Raw genomic sequence first — 27,534 nt, forward strand, 5'->3', positions numbered from 1 at the left:
AGAGAATAGCTTACCTGGTGATGTGTGCCTTCTTTCTGGAACTTTGGTGCTCCGGAGTGATAAATTGCTGTCCTTCTCCAGGTTGGATGACTTTCTCTGAATTCCACTAGTGAAGAAAAAGCAAGAACTCTGTAACTTCACCCACATTAATTTCAGTTAGTTACAGTCATGTATTATGTGGCAGATTCCAGGTCTCTCGAAGGACTTGCAAATTTTTAATCTACTTCCTAGGATTGTAATGGAAGAACTCACCTAACCATACACCAATGAATATATAAAATCTCCTACAAGGTAAATTTTTATTCAGAGAAAATGGTAGCTAGATGAGGTTTAAAATAGTTGTTTTTACTTTAATATTATAAAAAGAAAATTATTTTCAAAAGACATTAGAGCTAAATATTAAAAATAATCATGAGGTGTGTATATATATATATATATATATATATATATATATATATTTTTTTTTTTTTTTTTCCTTTTGAAAAGATGATGGATCCCAAATAGATAATAGCCCAATAATGCTTCAGGTCCTAAAACAAACGTATGTTTATTTGTCAACCTCGTTAGGAAAACAAGTTTTATATGTTAAATTATAGCTAGCAAAATCAAATACCTGTAAGACAGATTCAAGGAAGAAAGGAAAAAACATACATTTATTGAGTATCTAGTCTATGCCATGCTCTGTGGCTGTTGTCATTATGAATGGCACCAGGTGTCAAAGGAATGTATAATGATGTGAGTAGATCTTTTATTGTACTGAATATATCAATGTGGTAATAATAGCATTGTGGTGCCAGGAATCTGCATGTCATGATCATGCTGGCTTTTGGAAAAAAAACATTATGAAACCTTTAGTAACCATTTTAAAAATTCACTGCCTGTTTAGTTGATTATCAAAACGGAGATAATCATATTTTCTTGAAAACTTGATATACCTAAAGTGCCTAAAATAAATATACATATTTCAAGGGTGAAATCAGTCCAGATGCCTGGATGTGAATACTTTTTGGAATTCCTAAAAGCTGGTGAATTTTGTGTAGTTGTTTATTAAAAAAAAAAAAAGCTTACTTAAGATATATAAGGATGGATATAAAAATATAATAGTGAAAAAGCAAGAAGTTCTACTCACTTCTGTTGTTCAACTTAACTTCCTTTTCAGAAACAAGATCTGAAACATGGTTCCAGGGTACTTCGTAATTTGTAATTGGGTTTTTTTTTTTTTTAGTGTGTCCTTTTAGTAAAAATGATAAGAAGAGGTGATATTTGTTTTCATTCCCTAGTGTTTTTCCAATATTCTCTATAAAATGCACTGGTTGCTCCAAAAGTTCTGCATTCTTAATGTATATTTGAATTATTCATGACCATGACTGTATTCCCCTAAATCTTTTTATATTCCTTATGCTGACTATTTGGATGGGAAAACTGCTCAGATAAAAATAAGAACTGACCTGTACATTTTCCCTTCTCTCAACAGAAGTTTTAGAAAGTTTGAGAAAGTCAGTTTCACTTTTCTTTTACTCAATATATTTTTTTTTAGTTTAGCCTGAAATACTATAAGGAAGACTACTGAATATCAACACATTTTGAAAATAAAGGGGAAAACTGCCTTTATAAAAATTTTAAGGAATAAGGATAGCACCAAAAACCAAAGGAAGAACAACAAAGATCAACATGAGCAAAGAAGGAGCAAGAGAAAACAGAATAATACATGGGAATGGGAGAGAAAAATAGAAGAGGTGATAGGGAACTAAGAAAATGTGAGTTTAGAGAAGCAAAAGCTGCATCTACTAGACAGAGGACACCTTGCTCATCTTCCCACATTCAGAGAAGCACCCTAAAACTACTCCTTCAAGTATTCTTTAAAGACCAAAGAAAAATAAGCTCATCCCCTTCTGAGCAAGCAGCTGGCTCAGCAGGTCTGCATTTGCTCAACAGTAAAATGGCTGCTTCCAGACAAGGAACTATGGAGGCCTCTCTTCTAATAGCACCTGTCCTTGACCAGAAGGTACCCATGGTCACATGGTCACCCATGCATATATATTACAGGAGTGGGGAGGTGATCTCTCTCCTTGTGTGTGGCCTGGGTGTGCCTTTTTGCTGGGGTGAGAGATCAGGATATCTAGTGGGCTTTGCTGTTCAATGGCCGACAAATTCCCCCCAGTTTCATTTTGCATTTACAAAATGTGGTGTGATGGCATGTGGCCACTGCCACTGTACAACGGAAATTATTGCCTTTAAACTCTTAAAATGGAAACTACAAAATAAATGTACAAGAGAGCACTATGGGTAAAAAGATGAATTAAGGTCATATACTGAAATGCAGTTTACTTCCCCCAAGCAAACGTAATTAATTCTTTTAAGTCCCTATTAAATTACTAATGCAGGGCAGGAAGGTAGCCAGTACTACTGAATTAATGGTTGTCGCTGAACTTTCTCATTAGCATGACCACGCTTATAGACAGAGCACTATATGCTTCTCGGAATGATAGGTAAGAAACGGTATTCTTTCCATCATTTCAGAGAATTGAAGCACCAATTCATACTAATTTTTAGCGCATTGTGTTTATTTGTGTACCTATTCCTACTGCTTCTCCATTTTAGGCAATGACATCTTTGGAAGTAGGCACCATGTGTCATTCCTCTTTTTATTCCAAACACCTAGCACAGTATTAGACCATAAGATCAGATGGCTGATTAAAGAAAAAGAGGCAGTAATGCTGCCGGGGGCGAGGGGGGGTGTCAGAAAGTACTTTGGTGTTAGAAGATACCTTTGGAATCCCCGCTCTGCCATTTCCCTAAAACATTTCAGTCATTCCCTTTCTCATTTAGGAATGATATAACTACCTTGCAAGACTTGTGAGAACTACACAGGATGTGCTTATCGAGTGCCCCTCTGGGCTCTGTCATTACAGGCACTCGCCTATATTAACTGTCAAAGTACTCACAAAAAAAAAAAGATGGCACAGACACAGCCCTCACCATCAGGATGGAGCTGGGGCCCTATCATACATCCAAAGTCTATATATAATCCCTCTGGAATACTAGAAACTTCAAGATCTCTGGACACCAAATGGATGTACCCTTATTTTTTCACAGATCTAGAGCCTGTAACCATTGGCTAGTGGGGTAGGACAAGGCAAAGGATCTCACCCAGGGTTCTGTAATCCCTTCTTCATTTTATTATTTATTTATAAGTTTACTTATAAAAGCAGTGCTTCATTTGTAGTGATGATCAGTTTTTCCCCTTCTTAAACTGTAAAATTCATCAGAAAAGACTACAGCGTACTTCACTGGCAGATGGGAGGATGCCTTCACATGGCGAGCACTGAATACTAGATAATGAGTATCATTTGGAAGAACAGATAGCTAAGGAAGCATATATATATATATATAAATATATATATATATATATTTATATATATATATATTTTTTGATAGCTTAGGCTGCCCTCCATTGTTGCGTACCTGTTTCTGCAAGGTCCTTAAAAGAGAAAGCATCCCGGAATGGTATGGCGGACAACGTTCCTACCATTTTCATTTATAAACTTGCCAACATTTATTCAATTCCCACTACATATAATGGAATAGTCAAATAAGGGGTTGAGATTATAATCCACTAATAATAATAGCTAAGTACAGACATGGGGACAATGGGAACACATGACAGGGGCTACTAAATCAGAGAGCTATCTAATTTGTTCCTTAGAGAGCAAGATTCTAGGATTACAACCTTAATTCAAGCCTCTTGCTATCTTAAAATTTTTCCTTCACCTGTTCACTAGACCAGTGGTTCTTAACTCTGGGCAATCTTGGCCCCCGTCCCAGCAGATGCTTGGCAATGACTAGAGACATATTTTTTGTTTGTCATATCGGGGGCAGGGGGTTGCTACTGTCATCTGGGGGTAAAGGACAGGGATGCTGCTGACCATCCTACAATGCACAGCACAACAAAGAATTACCTGGTCCCAAGTAGCAATAGTGCTGATGTTGAGAAACCCTGCAATACGCTATTACAGATTTATTCTGTGATGACTCATCCCCATTCCCACTCCCGACAATGAACTCAGGAGACTTAATCCTATTCAAGAACTCCAAAAGCTCTGAGGAAGTCTCAGAGGATCTATCTCATACAGAATATCTCTGGAAAGAATATTAAAGCAAATGCAAAACTTAGAAGCCCCCTGAATCCAGCATACAGGCACATGAGCCCGCACAATCCAACCACCTAGGTGGGGCAAGAAAGCCTTGAACTAAATTTCTAAGCGGCCCATGGTATAAGTAAACTACCTTTTATGGGACCCAGACATTTGTACAGTACCAAGGAGATGTCTAAGGGATTCTCCTATGATGGTGAGGAAGCAGATTCTGCCTCAGTGGCATTTATAGGTCTCTGTTTTGGGATGGAATTCAATAAAAGAAATAGCTCAGATTCAAATGTTAAATTTAAGATACTGGAAGGGAAACTAGGCCCAGAGTAGCTCTTACGTCTTCTCAGACATGTCTACCAACAGTAACATTTGTGAAATGTCACATTTATAGATATCATTATAATGGTGGAATTTATGCACTCATACTGGATGTCTATTTCCTGTGAGTGGGAAAGATTACCTGTGTAGGTGGTATCCATGTGTGCCATGGTAAATTTTGTCTATAAAAAGAATTGCTTTTAGGGAAGACACATATGTCAAGTCCTAGAAAGAAAATTCTGACATTCTTCTTTGCCTCTAAGGGTTAGTTAAACTTTTTTATATTTTTCCCCTTTTTTCCCAGAATAATCACACAGGTGTGTAGTGACACATGAAAAGAAGATGTGAGATGTGCTCTGGGCCAGTTCTGATCCCAGCTTCAGACAACATTCATTACTGACTTTTAGCTACAAATAAGACACAGTCTGGCACTGAGGCTTCCTTACTCATTTGATGCAACTGTCCCTCCTGGCTACTCCCAAGCAGATGTCATTCACAGGAAAAATCTTAGTTTTTTTCATTGTTTTCTTCTATATCATCTAATGTTCATTCTTTCAGGGTTATCTGTGCTTCAGATATAATCCCTGCCTCCTCATGTTCAAAATACATATCTTTTCTAGGTGGCCCAGTAACGAATCCAAAAATCTTTATCAGTTAAGATGTTAAATTTAAAAATGTCTTAATATGTTCCTCTGTCCCTGGTTATTTTTAGTATTCATAGGAGGGACTTTGGAGATCTAATATATATATCTAATATATATGAACTAACACCGTTCTAAAAGTTTCTAAAGGTTCTATGATGGACAGATGAGGAAATGTCTTAGGGGGGTAGATGCATATCAAAAACACACAGAATATGGTTGGAGACAACATCACAGTGTCTTTCAGGTGATACTACACAGATTATGTTTTATCTAGTCCTGAAACAGGTTGATTAATCTGGCAACACTACAAAGGAATTTATCATTTTTCTCCACCACTATTTGCCTATTCCTCCAAGCTACACAAGAGCCTTTATTTCTCTCTTTCATTAAATTCTGGGGTTCTATCTCTGTGGCCTATCCCAAATACAGCTTGCTCTAGTCTGGTATCCACCACCCTACCTGTCCTTAATGATCACACCCTTAAAGGCCTCTGGAGAATTCTCCAGACATCACCCCACCCAAACCTCTCTCCATTCCAATAACACGTCCCCCACCCCCCCACCCCCACTTTGTTGTCTCCTGTTCCGAGCATAGTGAGACCTAAACAAATACTCATCACGTTTCCCACATTATATGGTAATTTACCTGCTTATCTGTCTCTCTGTCTCTTTCTCTCACTCGTTTGTAAGTTTGTATAGAGCATAGGACAGGCCTTATTCATCTTCATACCTGCACTGACCTGCATAGTCTCCAGCACATGATACACATTCAATACATCCTCACTCAGTGAATTAACAATTTTGCCTGCATGGCAGTTAAGATATCCTCCCACTTTGCTAGATAAAATTTTAACCCTTGATTTTTACATGACCAAATGATTCTAAAATGGTTGCAAAATGGCTATGGATTACTAACAATATGAGACCTTTCATGTACAACTCACACCACCTTTATAGTCAAATGAGGACACACATCCATTCTATTTCCACTTACTTTACATTCCCAACAGTATCTTTAGGTCAGTTTCTAAACACAACCGTATTTTTCACCACTAAACAAAAGCCTTGGCATTTTAAAATCATCTGGGTAGCTCAGTTGGTTAAGCGTTCAACTCTTGATTCTAGCTCAGGTCATGATCTCAGGGTTGTAAGATCGAGGCCCATATTGGGCTCTACGCTTAGTGCAAAGTCTGGTTGTCCCTCTCTTCCCACTCTTCCTTGCGCTCGCACTCTCTCTCAAATAAATAAATAAATAAATAAATAAATATCTTTAAAAAAAATAAAAATAAATAAAAAATAAAAAATAAAATTATCCCTGAAAAACATATGGTTAACTATATTAAAAGTTGTGGATAAGCCAATAGAAGCAGAGGCATGAGATTGGAAACCACAGGTCATGGATGTGTGCTGGCAAGACAGAGATAGGAAGCAAATGCACAGAGGCAATTCTCCCATAGGATTTTCAGGAATGCTAAATCACTTCTCCAAATAATGACCCTGTGAGCTCTGGAGGATGATCTTCACCGTTCACCAATTGTGTGAACAATGGCACAGCCAAAGGCTCCCACTGCTCTGATGTATTCTTAAAGGCAGTGCAGAGGGAGGAAGGACCACAAGCGTAAATCTTGTGATGTTGGATCATCAGTTGTACAAACGAACGAGAAAACCATAAATGTAATGTTTCTTTTTCCAGACAGCTAGTTAAAGTTGATGCTGAGTATGGTGTTGGATTTTTATTTTAAAGCACCTCATCCTGAAGCACCTCATCCTGAAACTAATGCCTAAAGAGTATGAATTTAATAACAGAAAGATGCTGCTGATGAAAAAACATCAAAACACTTGGCAACTGACCAGCAAGTAGTGGCAGCAGCATGATCACGCCTTTAAGAAGAGCAGTCTATTAAAACAAACATGTTGGGCCTCTTTTGATGAGGCCAAAGATGGCATTTTCTTCCCTTCACTTGTAAACAGAAAAAAAAGACTTTTATTACTTAATGAAGCTACACTGGTGAATCTTCCTTTACCAAAGGGAAGCAATTTAGTGGAACTGCTTACCCAGTAGCCATGCCCCAATTTTGCTGCACGGCTGTATAAACCATAAAAGTTAATAGCATGGTGGGAAATATCATTAATGCAATTTTATTATTGTACATAATTTTCTAAATTAAGTTCCAATTATTTGGTAGTTTAGAGAAAATACTGAAAATACAGCAATATACAGTTTGAGCTAGACAAACTACCTGGGGGTTAGAATAAAACAAAACAAAAAAGCAGACATGGTCATCTGCCTAGAGAATCATCAACAGAAAATAAAATAAAGCTGGAATTTAAGTCTAGTTCCAAAACAAACTCAGTGGCTCATCTCAGGCAACTCTGAGTGTGGTTCTCTATGATATCACACAGAAAAATACTCTTTTTTGGGAAGGTACATTTATAGTCTTAGATAGTGTTAACAATTTCCCTCATTGTAACTTAGTTCTTCATGAAAAAAAAAAAAAAAGATACAAAGATGACAGCCCCAGGTAGAGCTGCAATCCAATTTGTTAATAAAGGACATTAATATTTCCCATGTCTTCTCTAACCCTCTATTCATGAAGTGTCTATCTCAGGAACAATCTCTTCATGAAGATCTACTGGATTATTTTACCTGAAGCTCTCTCTAGGGGCACCTGGGTGGCTCATTCGGTTGAGTCTGCCTTCAGCTCTGGTCACAATCCCAGGGACCTGGGATTGAGCCCCACATGGAGCTCCCTGCTCAGCAGGGAACTGCTTCTCCTTCTCTCTCTGCCTCTCCCTCTGCTTGTGCTTGCACACACACACTCTCTCTCCCCTGCTGTCAAATACATAAATAAAATCTTTAAAAATCCCCAGCTCTCTCTACTTTTAATATGGAAGGTGCCTTCCTTCAGCATCCTTCTGGTACTCTTCATCACACTCTCCCATCATGATGATATATTATATTACATATATTATATTTATTATATTATATTATTATATATATAATATATATTCCCTTTCCTTTTTTAAAAAAATATATTTCCTTTCCTATTAGAATACAGGCACAGATCATGTGCCTAATTCACTACTTACATGGGGACCACAGGCCATCTATGAATTCATTGAACAACCAAGATGTCATGCTCCATCTTAGCTCTATTCTGATTACACGAGAGGGCACAGGCTCTTGTTAGCTCTTGGTCCCATTGCAGAAGTAATGCAACTGGTGCTAGTTGAGGTAATGCTTATATACACTTAGAACATGCTGGTTTCAAACACAATATGCCATATCATCTCCCCACTTAACACTTTCCAATGGCTTCTCATAATAAAATAAAATGCAAATCCCTTCCCTTTCCCTATATGCTTAGTTCTGCATTCCCCACCCCTTGTATCCTTTCTCACTGTTTTAGCAATATTAACCAACTTTCTGTTCCTCTAAATGGTCAGGTTTATCCCCATCTGAGGATTATTTGCTGCTTTGCCTAAAACATTCTCTTCACATGCTGTGGCTGGTCTCTTCCTGTCCTTGTTGGTCTCGACCCAAATGCCACCTGCTAGCAGAAGCCTTCTCCTGCCACCCTATTAACTTCCTACCTTACAACTTCTAGCCCATAACCTGCTTTCCTTTATTGCTAGCACACTAGTAATTATGCTATTTATTTGATTGCTCTTTTTTTTGTTTTGCTTGCTTTTTCATTAGAATGCAAGTAACAAGAGTAGAGGATTTGTCTGATTCACTTCTGAGTCACAGGGCCTAAAATAGTGCCTGGCACATCGAAATTTCTCAGTCATTATTTCCTGAGTAAATTAATAAATGAATGAAGAACCTGAGAATATTTTAAGCTTTAAGATTCATTAACTTATTGAACCAACAAAACCAATATGAATTAGCAACTCGACAATTGTGTTTTCTAAGCCACTGCCCATGATAATTCTTGATATGTTTATATTTTATGCTAAACAGCTTGCAGTTGTTCTCTCTTAAAATATTTGATGAACAAAATAAAATCATGATAATAATGTTAATAGAGAAATAGTGTTAAATGCCAAGGAAGTTAAATTAAAATTTCAGAATAAAATATCTCTGATTAGAGATAAATGTAATATTCCCTTGAGAAACACTTTTAAAAATCTCTAGCCAGAATTATCTCATGGTCGATTCAGATAACAATACTGTTTTCAGTTCTACAGACAGGTGGGTTCCTGGGAGTCTCTTTAGGTTTAGAATCCCAAGACAGAAAATTGAGATCATAATCAGGTTGTAAATGGTCTAGATTTCCTATCATTATTCTTCAGCTGCCTCTCACACCATAAAATAGGACACGTATTAACCTCATTTAAGGGTTGTTATTTATTAAGTATACTTTCAACTTTATTACTTTGATCTCTAGAACTTTATTCATTTGAAAGAGAGAGACAGAGACAGAGAAAGCACGAGTCAGGGGAGGGACAGAGGGGGAGGAGAGGGAGAAGCAGACTCCCCACTGGGTGTGCAGCTAGATGTGGGGCTCGATGCCAGGACCCCGAGATCATGAGCAGGAGTCAGATGCTTAACTGACTGAGCCACCCAGGTGTCCCCAATTTCTAGAACTTTAATTTCCATATTTGCATCTCCTGGTTTCTATTGCATCTGGAAGTACCACGTAGAGTAATATAAATATATCATGCTTCCAAGATATAATGCCCCTAACATTGCCCTGTATCTGAACTGTGATCAAGCTTAGGACAATGTGTCACTGACAATTTGAGATGGAAAAGAGAATCTTTGAAGAAAGTTGAGGAATGCCTTGGCTACCTAGCTTAAAAAGCAAAGTTTGGATATTCATGCCAAGTAAATTATGCTTAATCCCATATAAACATGGTAATTCCAGTGTGTATCCAACCTGTTCATTCATATTTAGATCACCACATTTGCAGATATATAAAGAAAATAAAGTTGTATGTCTAACCCAGAATGGCTTTCTGAATATCTCTTAAGGAAACAAATTCGAATCTTTCAAAGACAACTAAACATAGTTGGGAAGTGCCCCTACCTGCCCTTAAATAGCGCATCATCAATTCCTTTCCTACGAAGCAGATCTTGTGGCCCATACGGTGTGTCTTTGCATTTAGAGTCTGTGTCACAGAGTAGGGTTTGCAGGAACGGGAAGAAGCCAGTACTAGGAAGGTTTCGAGGTGCAAGGTAACCTGAAATTTAAAAACAAAAAAAAACAATAATTACATCACTGTGGCATTTGCCTGGGAAGGGAAGGGAGTGTAGTAACTCTATTTTGTGAAATTACGTCTTGTATTATGACTCTCTGGGTCCACTATATATCAAAAGATATAAAAATGTCTTTTGCCCTACAAATTTCTTTTCCTGGAATTAGCTGCACGAATGTCTGCTAGAGTGTTTTAAAAATAAAGCACAGTTTATCTATATGGTAAAACACAATGCAGCTAATAAAAATGTTGTCAAATAATATAGAAAATGTTTATAATATTTTCCTAATTAAAATGACAAGATCAGAAAACAGCATGACCAGAAAAGTTATAATCTTTAAAAATTATGTAAATATATGTATATTTAAAACCCAGAGGGATTTTCTTGGAGCGATATTTCACATGATTTTTGTTTATTTTCATTTAATTATACAGTAGCTATTTTTTCCCCCACAATGTACATGTCTTCTTTTGTTATCAAAGTCATTATAAATGCAGCCAATCTTCTAGATACTGGGAAATACTTTTGGTCTTCTCAAAATTTAACATAATAGATAGAATAATTATTCTATACACACAATATTTTTTCCTATTTAAAAACCAATAATAATTGATTAAATAAGTCTCCCAAATTAAGATCACAGAAAACAAGAACTGCAAAAGTAAAGGGTTTTGTAACCTTTAACATTTGTTTTATAAAATATGATGATAGCATATATGTGTCAAGAAATAGGCAAACTGCAAAACAATCTTTTTGTAATTAAGTCTAATATTAAAACACTAGGTTCCTCTTTTGGGGAGAATATGAAAACAATGAACCTTCAAAAAAGGCAGGTTTAGAAAAGATAAGAGTAACCTCCAAACTGAGGACTAAAAAGCAAAACCTTAACTTCATGAATCTGTCAAAAAAAGGTGTCAGTACAAGTCTGTTTTCATTGTAAAAAGAAAGAGAAAAGGTTAAAAAAAAAGAAAATAGTATGAGCAACAGGGCAAAGTAAGCATTAATAGATTAGCAGAGGAAGTGGTAGAAATTTGATCTTAGTAATTTAAATACAGCTCTACATACAGAAAATTGGAAATAAAAGTGAAGGGATAATAAGAAAGTTGGCCAGAAGTAAAGAGGGGGAAAAAAGGAGATGGGAAGATGTCGTACTGTTGACTTTGAAGATGCAGGAAGAAGCCAAAAGCCAAGGTAAGCAGGTGACCTGTAGATGTTAGAAAAGGCATGGACACAAATTCTCCTAGAGCCTACAGAAGAAATGTAGCCCTGCTGACACATTCATTTTTAACCTGGTAAAGTGAAATTTTAGACTTTTTATCTCCAGAACTATAAAATAATAAGTTGGTGGGTTCTTTAAATTGAAGTATAATTGACACACAATATTATATCAGATTTGGGTATACAACATAGTATACCCAACACAGTATTTTGACACTTAAATACATTATGAAATGCTCACCACAATAAGTCTAGTTACCATCTGTCACCATAAAAAGTTGTTATAATATTATCGACTATATTCCCTACACTGTACTTTACACATCTCCATAACTTATATATTTTATAACTGGAGGTTTGTACCTCTAATCCCCTTCACCTATTTCGCCCATCTCCCAACTCCACCACTAAATTACTTTTTAAACCACTAAGTCTGTGGTTTGTTAGAGAAGCCACAGGCAACTAATACATGAAATACGACTGGTATGAGTTACAGTTTTGGGAATTCAGAAGAAATTGGAAAAACTTTAAATCCACCAAACTATTCACCACTACCTTCTGAGCTGCATCGCTTCCTGACACCGGAAAGACCAGCGTTTCTCCTAACATTAAACCCAGTGAAAACTTCACTGGGAAGTGGACCTCAACTGGGTTTTTTTGTAGCGCAATTCCCTGGATGAACTAGCGAGTAGCAGTTAGCTCTTCACATCACCCGTCTACCACAATTCTGCCACAGTGGACTGCCTACAGCAAGACCTTCACAATTCTGCAGTGGAATTTCACCATTGATGGTGATCTACCCTACACCACACAGATCCCAATGGCAGCCGCTCTCCCAGAGGGCAGGTCTGCAAATGGTCTAAGTCCTATTTGATCTCAAACACAGGCAGTGGCTCCTTTGAATGGAAAGCAGACAGCAGGGCAACAGAAGCAGATGACTCCTTTGCTGTCCGCCACTTATCAAGGTGATGGTATAGCTGAGCCACACAGTGCTGAGAACACCAGCCCACGAGAAGCCATATCACAACAAGAAGAGAAGGGAAAAAAAAGGGAAAAGACATCACAGGAAGGGGATCTGAAAGGAGGTGGCCTATTACATCCAGTTTTAGTTTCTCTGACATTAATCATAACCTTCAAATTATTAGAGAGGAATCTGGAAGCATTTAAACCCACAAGATTCCTCACACGATTACTACAGATTTGTCTATTTTATAGGAAAATCCATCACAGGGTTTCTTTAAAAACGTTTTAAAAGTCCCTACAATATTCAAAGTACAGACAGCTCACACCTCACACAGATTTTTCTGATAACTGATATTTAATTTTTTAAAAAGAGTTTTAATATTTATTATTTGACAGAGAAAGAGAGAGTACAAGCAGGCAGAGCAGCAGGCAGAGGCAGAGGGAGAAGCAGGCTCCCCACTGAGCAGGGAGCCCATTGTGGGGCTCGATCCCAGGACCACGACTCAAGCCAAAAGCAGACACTTAACTGAGTGAGCCACTCACGTGCCCCTGATAACTGATATTTAACTTGTTAAAATGGGTTCATGCAAATGAGGAATTGGTTTAGGTGTGCACATGTTTTAATAAACAGTGCCACGCACAGCATGGACGGCCTGCATTATTTATTTTACCATGACCTTTTAACTAAGAACCATACACTCATTAAGATAAGGAAGTCTGTTGCAACAATAACTGACTTATTAAGCATCCACTTATTCACCATAATTTGGTAGGAATGTGACATACATTTACGTCACATCCTGCTTTGATATCCATAATATGGTTTCTCATACATGTCAACTTTTCACATAATCTGGAGATCCTCTAAAACTAACAAGTCAGAATTAAATATAATTAAACTTTATTTAGTAGTCTTCTTAGCGGGAAAAAGTGGATTTTTTCCCCCCATCTTCTACCCATCTCGGTTACTTTTGTGTCAGGAAGTAATAACCACTCAGAGCAATGGTGGAGTCAAACCATCACACGTTTTAAAGAGCTGCTAATTCTAAGTTGAACTCATTCTATTCTGAAGGTGTCTCTGGCACTTTCAGGTTCCAAAATTGTGTTTCTCTTTATATCTGTAAATGCTAGGGTGCGGGAAAAAGAGAAACATTTCTCTTTCCCTCACAGGACTTCCGTGCAGCAAGCATGAAACATGTAAAGTTAGGGCTAAAAATTGGTTGCCCATATTCACAGCCAGAGCACAGATTTAAGGACATAAGTAGAGGAAGATCATAACTATGCAAACTACAGTACTACTTGCAGGTTAAAAACAAACAAACAAACAAACAAACAAACAAACCCAGATCTTAGGGGCTTGGGATGGAGTAGTAAAGCAAGATAAATTCCTTGATATCATGATTCCCAAAGGTCTTAAACTTAGGACAACATTCATGACTATCTCCAGGAGAATAACTATTGAAGAACTTGCAATGTCATGGGGAAATTGGGCCAGAAGATGCTAGCATATTCTGAGAGTGAGGTAGGTGAGTAGTAAGCAAGATCCCAATTTACCTATGGGTTGGTTTCTTAGGGCCTCCATGCAGAGGCAGTGAAGTGGTCTGAGCAGCCACCCACTGGTGGGGAGAAGTTAGTCTCATAAAATAGACACCGTCAACATTACCTCCATAATAATAGCATTGCCAGATTCCAACATTATTTCAGGGAGTTGAATCAAACCAAACTATAAAACATTTTAAGGAATAAGCCATTAATTAGCTAAGTTTTTAACTAAATCAGATTAAGTTTTCATTGTTTCAGGAATGAAACTGGCATTATAAAAAGATCTAGTTTTAAGAATTTAAAAAAACAACTCTGTAAAGAATTGTGCTATCAACCTATACATCTGTGTTCACCTATAAAGGGGATCAGGTTTGGTTTTCCTTTCCCTTTCTTCACCAAATTCCGTACTTGGAACAATATTTAAGTGACATAATGTGAGATTAGAGCAGGGGTTCTGAAAGCTCAAATCTTGGACCAAGAGCAACAGCACTGCCTGAGAACTTGCTAGAAATGCAAATTTGAGATCCCATCCCAGATCTACTTACTCAGAAATTCTGGGAAAGGGGTTCAGCACTCTTTATTTTAACATGCCCTCTAGGTAATTCTGATGCACACTAAAGTTTGCCAGCAATAGGATTAGATTATAAACTTTTTTGCAGGAGAGTCAAATAGTGAATATTTTTAGCTGTGAAACTCAACTGTCTTCATCATAGTTATTAAATTCCTTCAATGTAGTATGGAAGCAGACATACACAGTGTACATTAATGGGCCTAACTGCATTCAAATAAAACTTTATTTACAAAAAAAAAAAAAAAAGGCAACAGACTAGGGTTGGCCTACAGGCTCTAGTTTCCTGATCCTTAAGAGGATGACCTTTTACATTTGTCCCCTCCCTCTCCTGCCTTGCTCACTTCTTATTTTCACATCTTCCCCATCCTTCTTTTTCTCTTTTTCCATCTTATCTAATTTACTTAATATTCCTTTTCCTGTATTTCTCAATATTTTATTCTTTCCTTTCCACTGAACATCCCTCTCTTTTGATTTCTTTTTCCTGCTACTCCCTTCACCAACTCTTGTATCTCTTTACTCACTGGTACAGCCAAGAATGCACATTGCTCCCAATATCTTCCCTTACTTTTTTCCCTTTTTCACCTCCACAGAAGGATTTTGCACCCTTCCATAATAAATTCAGGAGCACATTGCTCATTGGCACTATCCACAGAAGTGCTGTTTTCTATTTACTGTATTATTAAAGAAAGAAATGTCACACTCTTTTCAACAATGAAGCTACTTCCATTTGACATCATTAGGCTTAGGAAACATTCTGTAGGCTACCTTGGTGACATTTGTAGATATTATAATAATGGTAGATATTGGAGAATTTCCACTGCATTTCTTTGTGTTTTTCTCAAAGCAGGTCAGAACCCAACCTAGATGATATTTTGTGTTTCCAGGTGAAAAGAATTTGGTCTTTACTCCAGTAAAGAAATGATGTACCTTGGAAGGAAATTCTGACTTTAAAATATGGAGTTATTCATTTTGGGTGTTATATTTTTCTTAACTTTTTAGATACAGGGTCTCATTAGCAGAATACATATCAGGACTTCTGATCAATTAAATGATAAGTCTCCTCATGAAACACCACAAGAATTTCTCATCATGGCAAGAGTACAAAATGAGACAAACATATCTAGAAATGAACATCACCGATAAACAATCAAATAACCAGATAAGAGTAAAGAAAATATGAGAAAGGAAATGAATCTAAGAAGGATATTTGTAATAATTTATTAAAGTAAGTCTTTTTTATTCTTATAATTTTTCAGCAAATTCTGTTCTCAATAACATTTTTAAAGATATAATTAAAATGTATACGACATAACCCTAGCCTTTTAAATTATTTTATGACATTATATCAAGAGCCCATAAGACTGCCCTTGTTCTTCACTTGAACTTTTCATTTAGAGGAGAGAGCTGATCCCTGGGGGGAGGTGTCCTATTCCCCACTTATCACCAGGTAAACTCAAATACACTGACTCTTCCTAATTCTAATCCCTCTGAATGAAGGCTTTGTTTTTGTTTTTTAAAATCTTTGTGGCCCAAAGAGACTTTAGCCTAGGGATTAATACTGATATGACTTTGAATCTTCAGGTAAAGTCACTAGCTCAATAAAATCGCACTCTCTGAGAGACTAGATAAAGAACAAGCTACTTGAAAGAAAAATCTTTACATAGTTCTTAGCACAATGCTCAACGTAGTACAAGCAATTATTAACTATATGAATGAATGAATGAGTGAACAAACCCCTGAAGGTCACAGAAAGACTGTATGATTTAGGACTTTAACATAATATACATCTTTATTATTTATAGGGCAAATTTTCAAATTTTATCCCATATTACAGTAAGTTCAATAGATAATAGATATTGTAAATTCAATTGATAATAAGTACAAAGGATAATATACTATTGCATCATATTCATGTGCCTTATTAAAAATAAAAATGGATAAACTGATATTGATAAAACCAGTAATACTTATTGTTTTAGGCTCCTTAGATTTCAGTTTCTTTGCAAATCTAGTAAGTACACATTGACATCTGTAATATCAACCACTGAAATTTTTATCCACAGAGAGAATCCATTCATAATCTATTCAGAATATTTACCAAACAGACACTGTGTGTCTGCCCCTGAGTAAGGTGCTAAGTAAAGGTCATTCTTCTATTTTTTTAAAATTACAAATATTTCATTTAAACATCTTAAAAATTAATTTCTAGGTTATGTGTGTGTGAGAAAGAGAGAGACAGGGAGAAAGACCATCCATTTTCAAAGCTCATCACACTTTCATTATATAATATGCATACAGAAACCATTGTTTTCCTAACCTGTCAGAAATATAATGTATAGAAATTGCATATGTTTGAGAATAAATAGCAAAACATCGGTAAGAGAGGAACCTTCCTGTTTTTTGGAATAAACAATGATCATTTCATACAACTCCATGGCAGTCCTATAGGATCAGCAGGGCAAGCGTGATGCCCATTTTGCAGATAACCTCAGAGAGACCAAGCAATTTGCTTAAGGTCACCTGAAAAGTTAAGTGCCAGAGTTACATGATATATGACAATAAAGAACACAACCTTCTGTTCAGCTAAGTTTCAGCATATCTTGGAGTGAGCAGATGGAGAATTTGAAAAACCGGTACCACTTCTGGTTTTGATGCTGATTCATTGTATCACCAGGGGGAAGTTAACCTCTCCATGTCTCTATTTCCACATTTACCAAATGGAGGATAATGGGCCTTGCCACCTCACAGGGCACAAGGAAGATTAATCAGATAACTTGTGTAAGGAACTGTGACAACTAGAGAGGGAAGGCCGTGAGGAATCATCACTGTTGCATCATGTGTATAATTTACCAGGCAGTGACCAGGGCTGTGCTGCTCCACCTGGTCTCCCATCTCTGTGTCTTGAACCAATGAATGGTTAGGAGTATTGCATGATTGCTTCTCTCCCTAGTAATTCATAATAGGCACCTATATCACCTGCTACAGTGCTTCAATTACTGCGTGCTCAGTGGGTGTGGCACCATGATACATTCTTCCTAATTCTCCCCAGGCAAGTCTTGCTCCTTCATACAGGTGCTTTTCCAAGTTCAAATCCTTTGGCAAAAAGGTAGACTGTTTCTGGCAATGAGAGTTGCGACAAGATGCTTAATCCTTAAAGCAGAGGGTGAGAGGGTCCTATACTCAAAAGATTGGCATCTTTGGATGCCACAGAGAAGAAGAACAAACCTTGGGTCATTTGACATGGCGTCCTACATGCTGGGATCTTTCCCACATTCCTCAGTGTTGTCTCTAAATACCACAACCAACAGGTTTTGAAATGTAAAAAAAAGTATCCCAGAGAAGATAATTTGGGGACTCTGCTACAAAACTGCAAGTGCTATACAAGGTACGAAAAGATTCTTGCCCTTTTTCTATATTTGGCTTTTTACTATTATTATTTTTTTAAGATAAAGGGTTGAGGGGCTTTAGACTCAGGACATTGCTATCTCTTTGGATATTATCCCTTTGATCCTAAAGTGCACACGTGAACTGATGGTCAACCCAAAGGGCTCCATAACCCATCTTCCTTAGTTTCCAGAGGACAATGTGCCTCCTTTCTTTCTGAAGGTTAAGGAGACCCTGTTGGGTGATGGGTTCCAAATACCATGGCTTGATTTATTTAAATTGTAAACAAAATGATTTGATTCAAGGTGAGGAGACATCATTGTAATACATACATGCTGGATTATAAACTCCCACATGGACTGAATCTGGAGTTTAAAAACACTCACTAATACTATTAAAAATATTTGCACTTGGCAAGGAATAGTGAGTCTTGGCTCTTCCTGGGTGAGTAGGGTCCATCAGACAAGACTAACAGAAGCCAGCTGAAACTTGTCTATCAGCAACAAAGATGCACAATTGCATTTTTAAAATCTTCCTTGCCATGGCCATTTGCAAACAGAATCTGGGCAACTGTTTTATTTCCTTCTAAATCTAAAGTTAAAAGAAAAATGAACGCTAGATCTTTGTTCCATTGTGGAACCTTGTTCCTATAAAACTTGGTCTTCTAATTCTTCTTAGATATGGCCAGCTAGAAAAGTACCTAACAGCTTTTGGGCAGGGCTGATCTGAAGCTGGATCCACACTGGTATGGCTGGGTTGACTGCTAAGGTCAAGAAGACCTGACACCAGTGGGATGAGAGCCACTGTGCTGCACCCCATCAGTCACAGATTTTCTTGAGACATGACCCTCTCCCCTTCCACAAATCCAGTGACATCTGTTAACACCTAGCAAAGGGTGGTGGTACTTCCTCCAGTGCCACCACATTCATTCTGATTTGTCAAGGAAGTGCTGCACTAATTGTTACCCACAGTGATCTCACTCAGGCGTCTAGGTAGTTAAGTCACAAAATCTGCACTGGGGGATAAACTGAAGAACCGATTCTTCTCTCATCATGGTGGTCTCCAACGTGATGTTGGGGTTCGGGGGAGCAGGGGAGGATAAGCATTTCCATAAACCAGGTTCTGGGGCTACATGAGTTTAGGAAACTGAGCTCCATCTCCTGTTCTGGGAAAGCCAGAGTACATAGCATATTAAAGATTCTGAGAAGTTTTTCAGTAAAAAATCTGAATAACTTTGGTTAATTCCACATTTCCACAAATGTGAATACAGAATATTAATTCTGATTTTTTTCTTTCTCTTCCTGTTTTACTTAAGATTCCTGGGAAAGATATTCCATGAGGCACACTTTGGAAAATAGTGCCTTTACCATGATCTCACATATTCCCAACTGAAAAGGAACCTGGAACTAGAAATTATTTATTCTCCCCAGGAGGGAACTTTTACCATAAAGAAGTATTTGGCTTTGAGCCTTGATGTGCTAGAACTTACTTGTATACAGCCACCTTACTAACTTGGCCTAAATACAGTAAGCAATTCAACAAGCCCCTTAGTATTTATTTGTGAAAGTCCGTTACAACTGTCCTCTGACTATTTGTGGAAGTCCTTCAGTGAAACTTGTTTAAGACAATCCTTAGGGAAGGGGAATTTCATTCCAGAAGGATTTGGGAAACCTTATAAAAGTGCACCCTCTAAATGGGAAAAAATAAGGTAATGAAGAAATCAGAATAAGAGCAAACAAACTTAGGAAAGAATTAATCCAGCACAATAATAAGTGCCAAAGGTATGTGTATTCTTAGAGGTTGGCTGCAAATTTGAATCTGAGTGTCCTAAGGAACACAGAAACAATCATTTAGAATGTCCCAAAATAAAATAAAACTAAATAAATGTATAGGGGGAGGTACAGCTTTTCTTATACAGAAAGAAATCATACCCGTCGGGCACCAGGAACTTCAGTGGGTCTTAGTGTTTTTGCCTCCATCCAGAAAAGGAGCACCAGTAAAAGTGACTCATCATCCTAGTGATCCATCCCTAATGGGAAGTGAGTGACCTGTCTCAAAGCTGTTTGTCCTAGGAGGCAGACTGGGGAGAAACCGAGGTGCCATTCTCCCTTTACCACCTAGGAAAGGGGTCCATTGCCAAGTCAGGGCACCGTGATCGTGGGACGGGATGCAGAATATCAAACAAGACAATGACAATAGTGCAAAGTTGTTTGGGAGTTAGCCAGAAAAATGTCCCCTTCAACTTGTCTCCCAAATATTTGCCTCACTGACATCTCGACTAAGTTCTGAGTCATTACCACAGCTACATGTTGGGAGAAATTTTAGGAATTACTCTAGTGAGTAAAGCACCAGGCAGGAGCAAGAGTTAAAAAGCATCCTTCTAATCCTAGCTTTGCAAATGATTTATTATGCAACCACGACCCTCTACCTTGAGTCATTTCCTCACTTATGCAGGAAACATAAATCTGGACTATCCATCCATCACAACTATTACAAGTAGAAGAATCTCCTGTAAAAGGAGATTAGCCATGCTGAAGTATTAAGCACTTAACATAAGATGAAAATTATGTTTGGAAATTAAAATGTGATCTCAGTAACCCATTAAGAGTAATGATATGGAGAAAAGAATTTTAGTAATTACCCCTAGAAAGGTATGTTACTAACAACTATTTTTTTCATTCAGAAATCTGATTCAGTTATCCCAGAGAATTATATGTGTTATAGTGTAAAAATAAAAGCCAGTGAAGTTTTGCTAGGAACATTGTGCAGGAAAAAAAAGAAAGTCCTATAAACACAGAAGCTTAGTAACATCTCTAATTCAACAGATGGTCTATTCACTTGGGAAGAAAAGGGTCTGGTTTCGGATCCTATCACTTCTCAACAGCTTGTGTAATATTTATGTCTTTGGTATTCATATTGCGTCTATTTACAAATGATACGTGTGACAACCTGCCAGTGGAAAATGTATGTCGCAACCTTTTCCTTCAAGCAACGCTGCTGACAGGTAGCAACCTCATCTTCTTGTCAGACTTGACTTTCTCCTAAACCAGAGATTCTCTTACCAAGACCTCTGCCAATCACAAAGAGACAATTTAAGTGACCTGTGGCTTGCTTTGCAACCACAACATATTACTGGTCTTTTCTCTCCTTCTATGTAAAACAACTTTTCATCAAACCACTTTTTTGTCATTAGGAAGAGAAAAGAAAGAAAGTAGAGAAAAATCCCCAGGGGGTATTTTGTAGAAGAAAAAAAAATGCTAACATGGCAATTAGTATTTTCTGTTTTTTTTTTTCCTAAGAAAAAAAGTTTTTTTTTTTCTAAAAAAGGAAATATTTCAGAAAAATACAAATGGAAACTTCAAGATTCCATTTGCCTGTCAGTCAGATTGGCAAAAGTGTAAAAAGCCTGACAACACCAAGTGTTGGAGAGGCTATACAGCAGTGGGAATTCTCATCCCATTGTGGGGAAAAAGTAAAATAAAAAGTAAAAATAAAGCCATCGTAGAATGCATTTGGCCACACTGAACAAAGTTTAAAATACGCATAGCTGTAGGTATATACCCTGGAGACATGTGCACACAGGCACAAAGAGACATATTTAAGACATCCATCACAACACTACTGGAAATAATTGAAAAAATAACTTAGGTGCTCATCAAAAGACCATGGATAGGTTGTGATATAGCTATACATGGAATACATGGTCAAAATGAATTCACTAAAGCTGCATAAATCAATGGAGATAAAAATATGAAATGTCATGCTGAACAATAACATAGTATTCAGTCAAAAAAGCATGGTGCAAAAGGATGCTAAGTTGGGGCACCATTCTATAAAGTTTAAAATCCTATGGTCAAAAAGAACAAACTTTCAGTTATAAAATAAATAAGTCTTGGGCACTTAATATAGATCATGGTGACTATGGTTAACAATATCATATTGTATATTTGTAAGTTGCTAAGTGAGTGGATATTAAAAGTTCTCAACATGAGAAAAAAATTAGTAACCATGTGAAGTAACGAATATTAACTAAACTTACTGCGATCATTTCACAATCTATACACATACCAATTCATTATGTTGTACATCTGAAACTAATATGCTATATGTCAACTATATTTCAATAAAACTGGAAAAAACCTTACAGTTATACTAGGAGACATATGAAATAAAAGAGGAAGAAAAGAAAGAACCACTTTATATACTACATAGCAAAGAAATTATCAAAGACACCCTTTGGCAATGAATCCTAGAATTATCCCTGATTCTCCACAGCACCCATTTCAGAACAAAGCTCTGTTTCCTAGGATCTTCCTCAGTTGTCACCCAAAGTCCAACTCCTATAATAGGTTCCTGCTAGCACTCTCCTACTGAGACACTCCACAGTTCCTCATGGTGCGGACTCTTCCCTAGCTTCCAGGAGGAATAAACACAACTTATTCAACAACAACAACAAAGTTAAATAAAACCAAGAAAAAAGGATGCCTGTATGGCTCAGTGGTTGAGCATCTGCCTTTGGCTTGGGTCATGGTCCCACGGTCCCAGGATCGAGTTCTGCATCAGGCTCCCCACATGGAGCCTGCTTCTCCCTCTGCCTCTCTCTCTCTCTCTGTGTGTGTCTCTCATGAATAAATAAAATCTTTAAAAACAAAAACAAAAAACAAGAAATCACAGAATTTTTAAATAAAATCTGAAAAATTATATAATGTAGTCAGGTATGTAAATATATAGTAAAAAATATAAAACAGGCATGGGAATGTTATACACCAAATAAAATGACAATGACATCCTTCAGGAAGGGAAAGAGGGGTGCAGGCAGGCAGGAGAGAAATTAATCTGAGTAGTTTACAAAGGGGCTTCAATGGTACCTTAATGTTTGATTTCTTTTAAATAAATGATTCTGAAAGAAATATGGCTAAAAATGTTAGGGTTTGATAAAGTTAGATAGTGGATACATGAATGTTTGTGCTGCTTTTATGATTGCCAATATGTTTGAAATGGGACACACTTTTCCTTTTTTTTAATGCATTTTTTAAAAAAAGATTTTATTTATTAATGAGAGAGAGAGACATAGGCAGAGGGAGAAGCAGGCTCCATGCAGGGAGCCTGACGTGGGACTCGATCCCAGGTCTCCAGGATCAGGCCCTGGGCTGAAGGCGGGGCTAAACCGCTGAGCCACCCCGGCTGCCCCACACTTTTCCTTTTAAAGATAAAGCTGTAAATCTTCCTCCACTTATGATGGTTTTATATCCGAGAAACTGATAAGTTGAAAATGAGGTAAGTCAAAAATGCATTTAATACAACTAGTCTACTGAACGTCATAACCTAGTCTAGCCTACCTTAAACATACTCAGAATACTTACATTTAGCCTACAGTTGGGCAAAATCACTGAGCATATAGACTATTTTGTAATAGAGTACTGACTATCTCATTTAATTTATTGAATCTTTTTTTAATTTTTTTAAACATTTTTTAAAATTTTTATTTATTTATGATAGTCACACACAGCGAGAGAGAGAGAGAGAGAGGCAGAGACACAGGCAGAGGGAGAAACAGGCTCCATGCACCGGGAGCCCGACGTGGGATTCGATCCTGGGTCTCCAGGATCGCGCCCTGGGCCAAAGGCAGGTGCCAAACCGCTGCGCCACCCAGGGATCCCTCATTTAATTTATTGAATACTGTGTTGAAAGTGACAAACAGAATGGCTGTATGGATACAGAATGGTTAAGACCATCGGTTCTTTACTCTCACCATGCATGGCTGACTGGGAGCTGTGGGCTGGCTGCTGGTGCCCAGTATCATGATAGAGGGTTCTATGGAATATTGCTAGCTTGGGAAAAAGATCGAGATTTAAAATTCATATGGTATGGTTTCTACCAAATGTATATTGCTTTTACACCATCATAAAGGTGAAAATTGTAAGTTGAACCATTATAAGTTGGGAACTATATATGGGAATTACGCTAAAATTTAGGAAGTTAAAAAAATAAAATAAAATTTAGGAAGTTTTACTTACTGAAATATCAGAGAAAGCTCATTATAATGCAATCTAACCTGTAAGCCGATTCAAGAATAGCTTTATAACAATGCTCTCTGGGTTGATAAATTCCATCCACTTTTTGTAAATGTTGAGTAACTCATTAATCTATTTTTTTAATGCATTGTCTTCATTGCCCTGTTTATTATGATACTAGCTGGGAGTCTCTCTTCCCTGAGAGGCATGGCTAATTCAGAACTCATTAAATGCACGACTCCAAACTGTTCATTATATATTACCTCCATCCTCTCTCCATTGAGCATCATCTGCTATTGTGTTTACCCCATTACTGAGCTTAATTAAGTCCTCCAAGAGTTTCTCATAATCCTCCAAACTTGTTGTTGGCAAATATGTACCATTTATTTGCATTGCTTCCGAATCAATGATAAATATGTTTTAAAATTGTTTCTAGGCTTCTAAAAGTCATCACAATGTTCAAACTGATTGTCATGCTCTACTTTACATATTTCCTTATTTCAACTGGTTTTTGGAACTACCTGGGATCTAATCTTTCATCTATTCATCTATTAACTTGCACCTCAACTTATTTATTTATTATTATTTTTAAAAGATTTTATTTATTTATTCATGAGAGATACAGAGAGAGAGAGAGAGAGAGAGAGGCAGAGACACAGGCAGAGGGAGAAGCAGACTCCATGCAGAAAGCCTGATGTGGGACTCGATCCAGGGCCTCCAGGATCACACCCTGGGCCAAAGGCAGGCGCTAAACCACTGAGCCACCCAGAGATCCCCTACACCTCAACTTATTTAAAGGACCCTTCATTCAGAGCCCTGTGGGAAGATCACAACAAAGTGCCAACCACTGGCTTACCTAACTGCAAATACTCAGTTAATTATCTCAAGGAGTTTCAGCAGGTTAAAAAGACATAACTGAGTTTATGAAAACTACATTGAATGAACTGCCTGGGAAGGTTTTTGTTTTTTGTTTTTTGTTTTTTGTTTTTGTTTTTTTCCTGCTAAAGGAAAAATTTCTCACATCTAATGTGAATTCCCAGGTCTCTCTTCTCACATTAAAAACAAGAAAAAAGCAAAACAGGTTAGCCATTAGCCAGCTGGCAGCTCTTTAAAGATATTCTCACAACTAATGGTAAATGATACAGCTTTTCTAGTGGGTCAGTTTCATTCTGCAGTTTCCTCAGATTTTCAAAAATGATAACCAAGGCAAGCAGTGCTGTTTCATTCCCCTAGATTCCTATGGCTTTCATTGCCAAACTCAGGTCAGTGGTCTGCATCACTGTGTGGATGACAGTAACACAAGATCATGGGGCATCGCATTTAGCCTCTGTCCTGCTTGATTATCTGTTTGAGAGAATCTTGATCTAATAGACTCCTCTGACTTTACCACATATACGCTATCAGAGAATGCTTGTTACTTTTTTGAATTGTAAGCAATATTGCCTTCAGATCTCTTCTTAATTTTAAGTCTTAGTTTATGTAGCCCTGCTGATAAATTTGTCTTTTGTTATCCTTTCTTGGGTAGACATTATTCCAATTATCTATCTGCATTAGCAATGTAGCATCATTACTCATTCAATCAATCCAGGAATGGCCACTGAAAACCTTTTATGGACATAACATGGAAATGCTGTTGATGGACAAGGGAACCAAAGCTATCTTCATTCTTAGACTTATGAAGGACAGGAGAAAACACAGGAGTTACCAGGTTAGTAAAACAAACTATAGCCACCCCTCTCTATTTTGGGGTTATTAATAGCTGAGAATTATATCTAATTGGCACAGTAACCCCCAGGTACCCCCACCCCCTTTTCCTACTTTGTAACTGCCTCCCAGGATTAGACTACTCCGAGCTAACAGTGAAATTAAATCCTTCCCATACATCCAATAATTACAACAAGCTGGGATATGAATCAGCACACGAACTAGGCGAGTAGCTTAGTATATATATTTTTTCTTCCATCCTGTCTCCTTTTATGCATATTTAGTGGACTTTGTAGCAGCCTCTTTTGTATCTGAGGCAAGCAGATGCTTTTACTCTCCTAGCCTTAATGATGTGGAGGAAAACAGAAGGATGCAAAAAAGTCTCCAAGTGCTTCATCTTCAGAGACAATAGATACTGAAATTGCATTCCTCACACCATCCCCTCTTCCCAGTTCAGTATCTGGAAGTGGTGAAAGAAGCTGTGCTGTAACGCACAAGAAAATCCTTCCATAGACACTGGTGGATTTCTTTTTAGAAAAAGGTGAGCAACTACATAAAACTAAAGGATTAGAACTTAGAAGTCATTCTCCAATGGACTCATTTCACTCAGCATTTGATGGGCTGACCACTGGGTGTTATACTATATGTTGGCAAATTGAATTTAAATTTTAAAAATGTAAAAAATAAATAAAAATGAAGCATACAAAAGCTAAAAAGGACTAAAAAAAGAAAGTTAAAGTTATGACAGTTTCTTCCTGGCTGTGAGACAACAAAGTGTAAATGAGGGGGTCTTACTAGCTATTCAAATCAAACTGTCAGGGCCAGTCCTAGAGAATATTGGTAAATAACAGAAATGAAACAGGGAAGATATATGAAAGTTCAAGCCAATCTTCAATTTTCAAATACCAAAATCTATGTAACTTCACTGACTGCTTACTATGCTCAAGGAACAATGGAGTCAGGATAAATTCCGGTAGTCTTCTCCAATTCAATTTTATCTTTTCCTGATCATCGTCCCTCTTGTTTTGTATCATTCAAATCAACAAAATGAGTTACCAGCTTTTGCTTAATTGCTACTAGACATGCACCAATTTCCTCCAAAGCATCAGACTCTTTTTAATTATTCCTTTTGGCAGTACTGAACAGCTCTTGTTCTGTTACTTAATAAAATGTTTAGAAGATAGTTAACAGAAACTTTAAATCCCAGGCCAGTACTTACAATATTTAAAAAGGCTGATGAAATCAGGTACAATATGGACAGTTTGGAAGAAATTAAAGTTAGACATACCAGTAGGATTGATGTCATAATACTAGTTGAGGCTGGATGCCCCAAAGGATAAATGGATGACTATAATTCATTGTATTCCTAATAATTATTCCTCTATGTGACATATATCATTTGTAATTCTTATAACTCTGAAAGGTGATTTTCTTTTCCATTACATATAGTAATTCAGAATAACCTGCCTGTTTTGCATCTTTAGTCCCACATAATTTTTCTTGCTTGTTGATAGGAAAATGAGATCTATTATTAATAACTTCTAGTGTAGTTTCTTAAAATTCCTTAAAAAATATAAAGTGGATACTCTCCCCTTAAGATGCAGCCAAAAGAGTCACAAATTTATGATTTATCATAGAATGAAAGCATTCCTGATTAAGTTTCAAAATGGTTTAAAAATAGATATTTATAAATCTAAGAAACAACTGGCCTAGGAGATTTAAAAAGAGAAAAATTACTTATTTACATTTTATAGATTAAAAACGAAAGGCAGGACAGAAGTGAAAGATACACCAGAGACAGCCCAGTGGCCCTAAGTAACAACCAT

General features: G+C 37.2%; 1 protein-coding gene across 2 annotated transcripts in view; it reads right to left on the reverse strand.

The window, feature by feature from the left end:
- The window catches only part of ABCA12 (ATP binding cassette subfamily A member 12), a 169,760-nt gene that overhangs the window by 106,826 nt on the left and 35,400 nt on the right, over positions 1 to 27,534 (reverse strand). For both annotated transcript variants that reach the window (XR_004812608.2, XM_025441906.3), the window contains exons 3-4: positions 10,143 to 10,296; positions 15 to 106 (exon numbers count right to left, since the gene is read on the reverse strand). Coding sequence is in view for 1 of the 2 variants with exons in the window: in XM_025441906.3 (XP_025297691.1) it covers positions 15 to 106; positions 10,143 to 10,296 (246 nt within the window). In the remaining variant the exon portion in view is untranslated. The remainder of the gene's footprint in view (positions 1 to 14; positions 107 to 10,142; positions 10,297 to 27,534) is intronic.

This window comes from Canis lupus, chromosome 37 (assembly GCF_003254725.2).
Source record: "Canis lupus dingo isolate Sandy chromosome 37, ASM325472v2, whole genome shotgun sequence".
NCBI classification, from domain to species: domain Eukaryota; kingdom Metazoa; phylum Chordata; class Mammalia; order Carnivora; family Canidae; genus Canis; species Canis lupus.